This window comes from Ranitomeya variabilis, chromosome 4 (assembly GCF_051348905.1).
Source record: "Ranitomeya variabilis isolate aRanVar5 chromosome 4, aRanVar5.hap1, whole genome shotgun sequence".
Lineage (NCBI taxonomy): Eukaryota > Metazoa > Chordata > Amphibia > Anura > Dendrobatidae > Ranitomeya > Ranitomeya variabilis.
Window position 1 is genome coordinate 739538773 of NC_135235.1, and position 12270 is coordinate 739551042.

General features: G+C 43.9%; 3 protein-coding genes across 3 annotated transcripts in view; 1 reads left to right on the forward strand and 2 right to left on the reverse strand.

Moving 5' to 3' along the window:
- The window catches only part of LOC143767994 (uncharacterized), a 688384-nt gene that overhangs the window by 660059 nt on the left and 16055 nt on the right, over nt 1-12270 (reverse strand). The window lies entirely within an intron of this gene.
- Nucleotides 1-12270, forward strand: part of LOC143768031 (oocyte zinc finger protein XlCOF8.4-like) — a 408467-nt gene that overhangs the window by 205568 nt on the left and 190629 nt on the right. The window lies entirely within an intron of this gene.
- LOC143767101 (uncharacterized) lies at nt 1881-7256 on the reverse strand. The gene is made up of 2 exons (XM_077255123.1): nt 7185-7256; nt 1881-4523 (listed from the first exon to the last, which is right to left on the reverse strand). Exons 1-2 carry the CDS (start codon nt 7254-7256, stop codon nt 3135-3137), a joined length of 1461 nt encoding a protein of 486 aa, XP_077111238.1. The 3' UTR covers nt 1881-3134.

Consider the following 12270-nt stretch of genomic DNA (forward strand, 5'->3'; position numbering starts at 1 on the left):
ATCATCAGCTCCTCCTCACTATGCTCCGCTCCATCGGCCTCAAGGACACCGTTCTCTCTTGGTTCTCCTCCTATCTCTCTGACCGATCCTTCACTGTATGTTTTGCTGGTTCCTCCTCCTCTCACCTTCCCCTTACTGTTGGGGTTCCTCAAGGATCAGTCCTAGGCCCCCTCCTCTTCTCTTTGTATACTGCCCCTATTGGACAAACAATCAGTAGATTTGGTTTCCAGTACCATCTCTATGTTGATGACACCCAATTATACACCTCTTCTCCTGTTATCACGCCGACCTTTTTAGAAAACACCAGTGATTGTCTTACTGCTGTCTCTAACATCATGTCCTCCCTCTATCTGAAACGGAACCTGTCAAAAACTGAACTCCTCGTGTTCTCTCCCTCTACTAACCTACCTTTGCCTGACATTGCCATCTCCGTGTGCGGATCCACCATTACTCCAAAGCAACATGCCTGCTGCCTTGGGGTCATCCTTGATTCCGAGCTTTCATTCACCCCCCACATCCGATCACTGGCTCGCTCTTCTTATCTGCATCTCAAAAACATTTCTAGAATTCGCCCTTTTCTTACTTTCGACTCTGCAAAAACTCTTACTGTCTCACTTATTCATTCTCGTCTGGACTATTGTAACGCTCTACTAATCGGCCTTCCTCTTACCAAACTCTCCCCGCTCCAATCTGTCCTGAATGCTGCAGCCAGGAACCGTTACACCGATGCCTCTACCTTGTGCCAGTCATTACATTGGCTACCCATCCACTCCAGAATCCAGTACAAAACTACTACCCTCATCCACAAAGCACTCCATGGCTCAGCACCACCCTACATCTCCTCTCTGGTCTCAGTCTACCACCCTACCCGTGCCCTCCGCTCCGCTAATGACCTCAGGTTAGCATCCTCAATAATCAGAACCTCCCACTCCCGTCTCCAAGACTTTACACGTGCTGCGCCGATTCTTTGGAATGCACTACCTAGGTTAATACAATTAATCCCCAATCCCCCAGTTTTAAGCGTGCCCTAAAAACTCATTTGTTCAGATTGGCCTACCGCCTCAACGCATTAACCTAACGATCCCTGTGTGGCCTATCATAAAAAAAAACCCATAATCAGGTTCCTCGTATCATGTTCTCATACACTTTATGCAGTTAATAGCCCTCTGTGTCTGTACTGTTACATACTTAGGCAGTTAACTGGTTCATGCAGCTTTACATGAACACCCGAGCCTTACACTATGGCTGGTCCGAATAACTAAAGCAATTGTTACCATCCACCTCTCGTGTCTCCACTTTTCCTCTTAGTTTGTAAGCTTGCGAGCAGGGCCCTCATTCCTCCTGGTATCTATTTTGAACTGTGATTTCTGTTATGCTAGAATGTCTATTGTCCGTACAAGTCCCCTCTATAATTTGTAAAGTGCTGCGGAATATGTTGGCGCTATATAAATAAAATTATTATTATTATAAGGGGGTGTGGAGGCTAGTTCAAGCCTCACACTCCTTGCCCAATTCCCTGCAAAGCTGATATATTTGATATGTGATACTGTGGAATGTCATGTATGTTTGATATATTTTATAATGTAATGTACAGATGTTAATGTGTCAAGTAGATAAAGGGAAAGTATAGGATTTAGCCCAATAGAGAAGATAGGAATAAGTTAGGCTTCTTTCACACTAGTGTTGGCACGGGGCCGTCGCTATGCGTCGGCCTGACGTGCCGATTCGTGTTGTGAAAGTAATGCCCGACGTGGACAGCGGAAGCAGTCTTACGACGCTTCCGCTGCCCCATTGTAATGTCCGGGGAGGAGGGGGCGGAGTTTTGGCCACGCATGCGCAGTCGAAAATGGCAGACACGACACGCAAAAAAAGTTACATGTAACTTTTTTTGTGCCGACGGTCTGCCAAAACACGACCCAGGAGGGTCATGAAGAGATTTGCGGATCTTTGGTAATATATAGAAAACTGGTGTAATAGGGTGACTGTTGGTAAGGAAAGTTACCGTTTTTTATGGTTAAATATAATTTTATTAAAGAGAAGAGAATTTTACAAGAAAAACAGTAGTTGAAAACTACGTCAATGATCAAAGTACTTTTTCTTATAATATACAATTCGAGAAGAGTAACACAAAAAAAACACTCTTTCACAAACCTTGCATAAATCTTACATAAAAGAGAAAAAAAAAAAAAATTAGAGGGAGTAAACCCTCTAGAATGACTACGGTATCTTTAACATATAAGCAATAACTCCTTGCCCCCACAACAGGCGAGGACTTTCATTAACGTGAATAAAATAAAGCATACCTAAAATCAGTTCGCCCATGTCCCCTAGAGCGAGACATGCACGCAAATAGTATCATTATAAAAGTAACTGATAAATCATGGTACAGACCTATCACACCGAGCTGGTGGAAGGTGAACAGCTCACCCAGGGGGGAGATAGAAAGAAGAGGAAATAGAGGGGGGAGCCCAAGTAGGTGGGGCTCAAGAAAAGAAATATAAAATGAGAACACGAAAAGAAAGGAAGAGTAGCATAGTAATCGACTGTACAGGTATATTCAGGTAAACAGGTCAGGGAAACGAGCCTCCCACCATAGAAGTTTAGTGGAGGGAGATTGGGTTTGAAGGGAACAGAGGGTGGGAATCTCGCCACGCTGTAAGATATCACCAACCCGTATGTCATCCTCGTATTTCCATCCCATGAAGGCTTTCCTGTGAATGCCCGGAAGAAATGCCGGGTTGCAAAAAATAGGTGTAAGAAGGCTGGCCCCAGGAGGAGCGGACCCCTTCACACCACTGCAGTGCCATGCCCTCATAGCCTCTGAGGTTAGGAAGGAAAATCTCCCCCGTTGAAGAGCATATTGCTTTGGGATCCACTGAAGATAATGAAGAGGCAAATCGGACCATTCTTGTTCCAACTCTACCCATTTTTTAAATTTAATTTTATATTTCCAGTCCAAGAGGCGAACTAATATGGCCGCCCTGCAATAGTTTCGGAGGTTGGGTAGACCCACCCCACCAAACTGGCGTGGCCTAGATAAAACCTTGTAACTCACCCTCGGTGTGGAAAGTTACCGTTTTTTGATCAATTATGTGCCGTGTAAGATATGTATCCAGCACGGCGCTGGATCATATTTATTTTGCATGAGGACTACTATTGGTTATGAGTTTCTTCTTAATGTGAGTTTTCTGATGTGCGATAAGATTTGATTTCTCTGTAAAACATTTCCCACATTCGGAACATGAAAAAGGCTTCTCTCCTGTGTGGGTTCTCTGGTGGTTATCAAGATGCGATTTACAGTTAAAACATTTCTCACATTCTGAACATGAAAAAGACTTCTCCCCAGTATGAGTTCTCTGATGTGCGATAAGATTGGATTTATCTGTAAAACATTTCCCACATTCAGAACATGAAAAAAGCTTCTCCCCAGTGTGAGTTCTCTGATGTGCGATAAGATTGGGTTTACTTGTAAAAAATTTCCCACATTCTGAACATGAAAATGGCTTCTCCCCTGTGTGAGTTTTCTGATGTATAAGAAGAGTTGATTTCCTTGCAAAATATTTCCCACATTCTGAACATGAAAATGACTTTTCCCCTGTGTGAGTTCTCTGATGTGTAACTAGAGTTGATTTCTCTGTAAAACATTTCCCACATTCTGAACATGAAAAGGGCTTCTCCCCTTTGTGGGCTCTCTGGTGTTTATAAAGATGTTCTTTCTGGTTAAAACATTTCCCACATTCTGAACATGAAAAAGGCTTTTCCTGTCTGTGGGTTCTCTGGTGGCTATCAAGATTTGTTTTCCATTTAAAACATTTCCCACATTCTGAACATGGAAAAGGCTTCTCCCCTGTGTGGGTTCTTTGGTGTATAACAACATGTGATTTCTGCTTAAAACGTTTCCCACATTCTAAACATGAAAAAGGCTTATCTCCTGTGTGAATTCTCTGATGTTTGATCAGGCTTGATTTATCTCTAAAACATTTCCCACATTCTGAACATGAAAAAGGCTTTTCCTCTGTGTGAGTTCTTTGATGTCTGATAAAACTTGATTTCCTTGTAAAAGGTTTCCCACATTCTGAACATGAATATAAATGTTTATTTTCTCCTGTGTGAGTTCGCTGATGTGTAACAAGAGTTGATTTCCTTGTAAAACATTTCCCACATTCTGAACATGGAAATGCCTTCTCACCCGTGTAAATTCTCTGGTGACTAACAAGATTTGATTTCCAGTTAAAACATTTCCCACACTTAGAACAAGAAAATCTATTCTTTCCTGTGTGAACTTTTTTATGTTTAAAAAAAGTCTTTTTGAGGGGTAAAGTATTTCCACATTCCGAACATGAAAATCGCTCCTTTTCTTGAGGTGCAATTTGTTTTTTAATGATTATTTCGCAATTTTGATTTTCCTTAATAGTCAGTAATGAATCAGAAGACAGAATCTGTTTCAATGGATCAGATGGTAGATCTTTGCTGAGAAGGGATGATGATATATCTGGAGTAATGGCATTCACTTCAATAGTATCCTGTGGGATTTCAAGATCATCTGATTTAAAAGTTGAAGATGTCAGCTGTCCCTCTGATCTCTTGGTGCAGTCATCTGCCAAGAAAAAAAACAATTATTTTTTAATAAAATATCCTTGAAATTTATCATTTTTGAAAATGTCTACTTAAACTATCTGTAAAAAATGGCAAGTTATGGAAAAATATATAATTATTCACCAAGACAAAGACAGTTCAAGGTCTAATAGAAAACTTCATAGGATGAACCAGTGTCACGGGAAATCTAGGTGGACAAGAGCTATTAACCCAGGCCCCTGAGATTTCCCTCAACTCTGGGAAACCCTGTCTGACCCTCTCCCAGAGTTTACACTGATGGTGTGCATGTCTGGGCCTCCATCCTCACCCTGTCTCCTGTTTCAACCCTAGGCTGAAACCCTTACCCACCACCCAGTGAAGAGACCACACACCAATACCCACAGTTAGCACAGACAAGGATAAAGGAAAATATGCACCACGCCGCAGTCACACAGGAATACACTATAAATGCACAGGGCAAAATAAATACAAATAAAGGAAGGAGAAAATATGACTAAGGGAAATACACCACCAGATACGAAAATCCTTCTCCTAGACCACCACTCCAGACCGAGATAACCAAGCACCAGACAGAAGCTATAATCGGCGACGCCCAATGTTCAGAAGGTCACGAACCGGGGTTGTTTGGTTGCCCATGGTTCCTTCTGAAAGGGATTTATCTATATCCCACTTCCGATTTGGAATTTGCAGCTCTCTGGCGCCCCCCTTACCCTCAGATCAGTCAGGGTACTGCACCTAAGGTAATTAGTAGCCAGAAAGGCTGCCTGTGTATGTACTGGCAATTGGGCATGCTGCAACAAGGGCGATATAACTACTCCCACTCAGGCAGGAACAATAATTATCAACGCCGCCGTCGCTACAAAGCCTCCCAAATGCACAGAACAAAGTATTCTGCCAACAGCTCCAATCTCCTAAGGTTTAATGTGTTCGGGGCCAACTCAAATCAGTAGCGTAACTAACTTCAGAGGATGAGACAGTTCATTTAGAGCATGGAGAGACAAGTTAGTAAATTATACATTTTACTCCAAAAAAAAGAAAAAAAAGGTAGGCAGGGTTTACAAAAGTATATAAAAAGATATTATAAAGAAGACAAATCATGTGTACAATACAATTACAAAGAAAATGGGATTAAAATTGAAAAGAACACTTACAGGTCGTTCAGATCATTTCATCTCCTGTTTGCCCAAGTGCTCATCAGATACATCAAGATGCATGTCGCATCTGTATAGCAGCTGGACCCCGGACAAAAGACACAAACTCCTGCTTCACACAGTTATTCCTAGCCCAAAACCCAGGCACTCACCCTGTGGTGACATCACTTAGAATATGAAAACTATTTTTACGCATATCTCGTTGTAGGAACCTCGTATAAGAAATTCACCAGGATCACGAGGTGTACCATATCGGGGCGATTCTTTTAAGTGTAAACATGGAGCAATTACCTGAACCGCTTACGAAGAAACCCGAAGTTTGCACTCATTGTGTTTAGCTTCAAGCGCTTTCAGTGAGTGAGATCTATTGATGGGCATTCGGAATATATAATTCTTATATCCCTAGCCCGGATCGGTGCCCCTATATATCACGTTAATAGAACAAAGAAGTGCATGGTTCCTATACCAGTTTTGGCTGGTATTGGTTGGGAGGAGGAAATGAGTAGTTTTCACCGAGTCTTGCATTTACAGCTAAGCCATAAAACTTTAGTGATTCTAGTGAGGGTTTTGAATTACACACATAGGCAGCAGGCAGAGTGAGAAGGGGGGGGGGGGGTCGGAAAGGCCCACAGCGTGCCTAAAATCATGAAACTTTCTGAAACTAAACTCACAATATGACAATTTTTACATTATCGTGACACCTTCCCCTTTTGGAAGTACCAAAAAGAACAAGGAAGACATGCACATACGCAGGGATCAACAGAGAAAATTAACAAATTGTATTTATCCAATGTCATTTCACTACACACAATAAATTTTAAAAACAATTAAAACCACCAAACAAAGATTATACCCAAGAAGAGAAATATGGGAAAAAGGGGTAGGGAGCATGGATCCTGTCCAACATATTATAACATAAGTGATATGGTACCCAATATCATAATAAATAGATTCAATTTATACCGTACAAAAATTATATGACAATCCTAATATCACAGATTGGTACCCAATATATGTACAGAAGGTGCAAAGTGCACTCTCTGTAACAGCCTATGAAAATAGAAAAAAAGATTTCCTAAATGCAGAGAATAAGCAGTGTCCCCCAAAAAACGAGACATTTTAGCAATGGTTGCAATCAGATGAGTGAGCTAAACAATTTTCTAAAGATGCAAGATTTACAATAAACACTAAGAAGGCTGTCACACACATGAATTATGGACCCAATGTGCCACGAACCGGGCTTACCCAAGAGTGGCGTGGCTAAGTGGTTGCCTTGTTTTCACTAGAGGTCCTGATAGTGGAGTTAGACTTGCACTGCAAGTTGCTGCCAGGTACCACTCCTGGGCAGTACCCGATACTGCAGTAGCTGATCCCAACGGTCAGGATCGCAGTCACGGACACAGACTAAGAGTCAGTGATAGCACAGGATTCGGATACTGGTAGAGCAGATATCAGAGCTGGTATGGATTCTGGATCATCAGAAAGGACGGACACTGATCCTGGCAACATACTAGTTGCACAAACACACTAAGTAGGTAAACTACAGGGGTTGTTCTGGCACCTACCTACTGGGGATGGTGCCTTATATATCTGATTCCTCCCTGCCATTAGCTGGAGGATTTCCGAACTGCGTGCTGCCCCCCCCAAAATGAGGAGTGCATACACTAGGTGCAGCGCCAGGAGGCATGTGCAGAATGCGCAGGCCCAGAGAAGCAGAAAGCCACAGCAGGGAACAAACACAAGCGGTTGGGGCACTGAGTATGTCCGTGTCCCTGCCAGGAGATGGGACACCACGCAGTGATTGGCATTCTAGTACCCCCTCTTTATGCCCCCTTTTATTTTAAGTCCGCAAGGAATCTCCGCAGAAGTGTGGCATGCATATTCTTCTTGAATTCACATGAACTCTCTTCAGTGCAATGTTCTCTCAATTCCACTAGTAAAATGGTTTCACCTCTCACATTCTTCAAGGACAGGATGCTGCTTACCACCAAGACATCCTTAGAGCAGACTGAAGCAGGTGTAGTATCAGGATTATTGAATTGCAAGGTGTCTCCTTACCCAGCATGACAAGCCACTATGTTGGAAGGATCGAAGACAAGTTGTGGTTCTTCCTCCTGGTCTGTGGATAGGAAAGACCTGAAAAGCACATCAGCCTTGACGTTATGGTCAGCCGGCCAATTGAGAATTGAAGAGACCCTCTCTGGGTCCATTTTCAAACCAGTCGCCATGAGCATACATCCTCGAGGTGATGAGGTTCAAGGGAGCAGGTCTATGGAACAATTACCGGGTCTGTGTGGAGGCAACGTCTCCGCTTCCTTCTCATCGGTGAAGTCAGTGCTCAACCAAGGACCAGACACTTCTTGTGAATTGACTGTTCCCAACGAAGGACCTCGCCGGATCTCCAGTATAAAATGGGCTCATGAGTTCATAGCGAAGGTAGAGAAGTGGATGAAATAGACCAGAAAGCACATAGAAAGCGATCTTCTCCATATGCAACATTCCTACCTGGAGTTCTACTTGACAAGTAACTACTTGAATGACTTCGGATAGAGCCTTTTCTTTGACGGATGACACCATCAAAGTCTGGAGGTGATGAATAGTAATCTGATACGGAACTACCACATACTGCTGCAAGAAATTTCCCAAAGACTTGGAGTAGAGGTAGGCTGTGTCAATGAACTGGGAGCCTCCACATGATACAGATACAGTCAGATTCAACGGTGGAGAGGTATTACTCTCACATAGGGCAGCCTCTCCTACAGGTCTTAGGATTTGGGGTTTTTCAGACTTCCCAGGACAAAAACTAATGAAATGTTCAGCGCTACCGCAGAACTAGCACAAACCCTTGGCACAACGGTGTTCCAGCTGCTGCTCTAACATCATCAAACTGCACAGGTTCAGAGAAGATAGCTGTTTTAGAAGGCTGGGGAACTAGCAGTCTCTGAAAGGACAAAGCCAGACAACAGTTTCCTCTCACACGTCACCTCTCTGGTCTGTTACTGGAGCCGGAGGTCAATCCAGATTGCCAGGGATATCAGATCATCTATAGTAGCAGGAATGTCTCAACCAGCTAATTGTTCCTTATTCCTTCTGAACAAACTCTCCTAGAAGGCAGCTTCCAAAGCTTCATTGTTTCAAACAAGTTAGAAAGACAAGGAGCGGAACTATACAGCATAGTGGCCATTCAGACAGAACTCCCTCATGCAGTCTGAGAAGGGAAGCTGCAGCAGAAGATACACGGCCAGGCTCATTGAAGACCTTACAGATGGCCACCAGGAAGGCCTGCAGATCCAATGTCACAGGGTCCCCTCTCTTCCACAAGAGGTAGAGCCACGCCAGGGCCTTTCCTGCTAGGTGGAACATTAGGAATCCCACTTTAGCACGATCAGAGGGAAACTGATGGGAAAATAGTTAATAGTGCAGCTTACACTGGTTTAGAAACCCACGGCACTTCTCAGTATTCTAGTCGTAACATGGCGGAGCAGACTAGGATTAGCTCCACGTGCATAAGTCACGGCCATAGATGCTGCACTTTGGAAACCCTGACATCATCCACTCCTTCTCAAACGGGTATTCATTGTCCGCTGATATTGCTGGTGAACATCTTTGTATAACTCCGAGTGAGAAGAGGCATTGGGATTACTTAGATTACTGCAACAGCCTCCTCTGTGGCCTCCCCACTAACTCTCTTGCACCACTCCAGTCTGTCCTCAACTCTGCTGCCCGGCTAATCCACCTCTCTCCTCGCTACTCCCCTGCTTCTCCCCTCTGCAAATCCCTCCACTGGTTCCCAATTCCCCAACGAATCCAGTTCAAACTACTAACACTGATCTACAAAGCCATCCACGACCTGTCCCCTCCCTATATCTCTGAACTAATCTCCCAATATCTTCCCTCACGTAATCTTCGATCCTCCCAAGACCTCCTACTCTCCTCCACACTTATTCGTTCCTCACACAACCGCCTCCAAGATTTCTCCTGAATATCCCCATCCTCTTAAATTCCAAGCCTCAACACGTCAGATTATCCACCACCCTCGGATCCTTCAGATGGAACCTGAAAACCCATCTCTTTAGGAAAGCCTACAGCCTGCAATAACCATTCTGCCGCCTCACCACCACCCGAGCTGCCGCCTCACCACCACCAGAGCTGCTGCACCCCTGACCTTCTGTCTCTTCCCCATTATCCTGTAGAATATAAGTCCGCAAGGACAGGGTCCTCTCCCCTCTGTACCAATCTGTCATTGTAAATTTGTTTACTGTAAACGATATCTATAACTCTGTATTTAACCCCTTTCTCATATACAGCACCATAGAATTAATGGTGCTACATAAATTAATAATAATAATAATAATAATAATTGGGATTAATAGGGTCCATGTCCTGAACAAACTGTTACACACATGGATCATGGACCCACTGTGCCACGAGAAGAATTTACCCAGGAGGTGCACGGCTAAGCAGCTACCTGGTTTTCACTAGCGCTCCTAATGGTGGAGTTAGGCTTGTACTGCAGGTAGGCTTGTACTGCAGGTAGCCGCCAGGTATCAATATTAGATACAATAAATTGGCCTGCACTCTGTCCAAATGTGAGGTGCTGGTGGAATGGGCCCTTGAGACCCTAAGTCCAAATTAAGAGAATTCACCGCACACTCTATCCGAAAGGTGATGTAAAAAAGGAAATTTATTTATGTGGTCACACACAATATTCGTAGAGAAGAGAAAAACGTATGAACGACTATTCGACCGATCTCCGGTCTTACTCAATATGTCGCCTTATGCTGAGAAATGCTCGAGTGGTCCTGTGAAGTGGACTTTATGGGCTGTGCTCCAGCGCTTTATCCCTTAAACAGTGTGCTTAGGCTGCATCTGCTCTCTGCTGCTGGTGTGCACCAGTAATTTTCTAACTTGTCAGCATATTCTACGTACGCTGTCATTTGGCTTTGTAGTCTACAGATTTGGGCAGGTAACGGTCACAGTCTATTAATCTCAGGATGTAAGTTCCATAGAAAAAGGCTTGTCTGGTGCGTTATACTATATGGAGGCTATCTAGGGGGCCATCATACAGTGTGGAGGTCAGTGTTAGAGCTATCAAACCGTTTGGGGGATACTAAAAGATCAGTATGTATATGTAGTGAGGGGGCATTAGACTGTATAAGAGAGCATCATATTGTGTAGAGGGGTTAAAGGGGGGAGACTCGGGACATTATTAAATGTAAAGTGGGCACGGTTTTCTAGGGCACTTGCACCCGGCATTACTATATTATAGAGGGTTGCTTTAGAATTTAGAGGGCACAGAGAACCACACAAAAGGTGCAGTAATAGGGACACATCGGCAGGTTGAGGAGTTTGTGCAGGTTGGCAATAGTCCCATTGGGGACAGTGCTGAAAATATGAGACATGAAATGTATCTGTGATGTAATCTCTGCAACCGAGTCCTGGCTGGAAGTAGTTGGCATGTCGGTCTGCGTCAGATGGAAAAATGAACGATTCATTAGAAAGAATGTCAGCAGTAAGTCACCATCTATAACTGTGCTGTGATCTCTTATATGTCCTGTAGGACTGGTATCGACCAATGACCACATGGCGGGAATATCAGTGCTGGTCTTTATATAGAGATTACTTTCAGCAACAGCGCGGTCATCTGCTGAGGTTCTCCTCCACTATTAGGGTGCGCCACCCAGCTGTAATCAAGGTTACCTGCTTAGGGGCCCACTCAGAAGCTTCGCCCCCCCCGAACCAAAACCCTAGCTACGCCGCAGGGTGGAGGAGAATGTTGTGGTCTAGAGGCAAGATGGTGATCCCATGATTGTGATACGGCCAGACTACACCACCGATAAAGCAGCCACAGCCGGTGACTGAAAGGAATCTGTGACTTCTCTGCATTTAGCGGCTACTACTCACCTGGGTGGTTATCTGTAGGAATCTCCTCTTTACACCGCTCATCACCCCTCACATATGTCTCTGTAGTATTAATATGGGTCCGATCTTCACCCTGAAATAAATATTGTAAAAGTCACAGACAGACGGAGAAGTCACATCTATGATCAGCTCTAATCCTGCCATCTCCACCGTTCTCCTTACACAAGTATAAAACATATAATACTGGGGGACAAAACAAGACTGAGCACAAAACCTTCACAGATGTCTACACATCATAGATGAAATCTCATGACACCTTCTCTCCATCTACCTGATGATCCCGAGGAACATCGGGATCTTCTTGTTTACAGTCCTGTGAAAGAAGAGGAAGGGGACATCTCTCTGGTGTTGTCCTCTTACTGGATAGATCTGGAGGAAACACATACAGGGACTGAATTCATTCTTTACATACAGATAATTATAGGCCGTGTGTATTTAGTCCTGTCTATTACCTGCTGATGTGAGGGGCTGGGGAACCTCCATCATGACGTCCTTGTACAGGTCTCTGTGTCCTTCTAAATACTCCCACTCCTCCTCGGAGAAATAGACGGCGACATCCTGACACCTTACAGGAACCTGACACATACAATGATACCGTCAT

Coding starts and splice junctions, on each gene's coding strand:
- LOC143767101 (XM_077255123.1), bottom strand. CDS start 7,256: ATGTTGCCAGGATCAGTGTCCGTCCTTTCTGATGATCCAGAATCCATA. Junction 4,524..7,184: donor CTCTGATATCTGCTCTACCA/GTATCCGAATCC, acceptor GAAATCCCACAG/GATACTATTGAAGTGAATGC.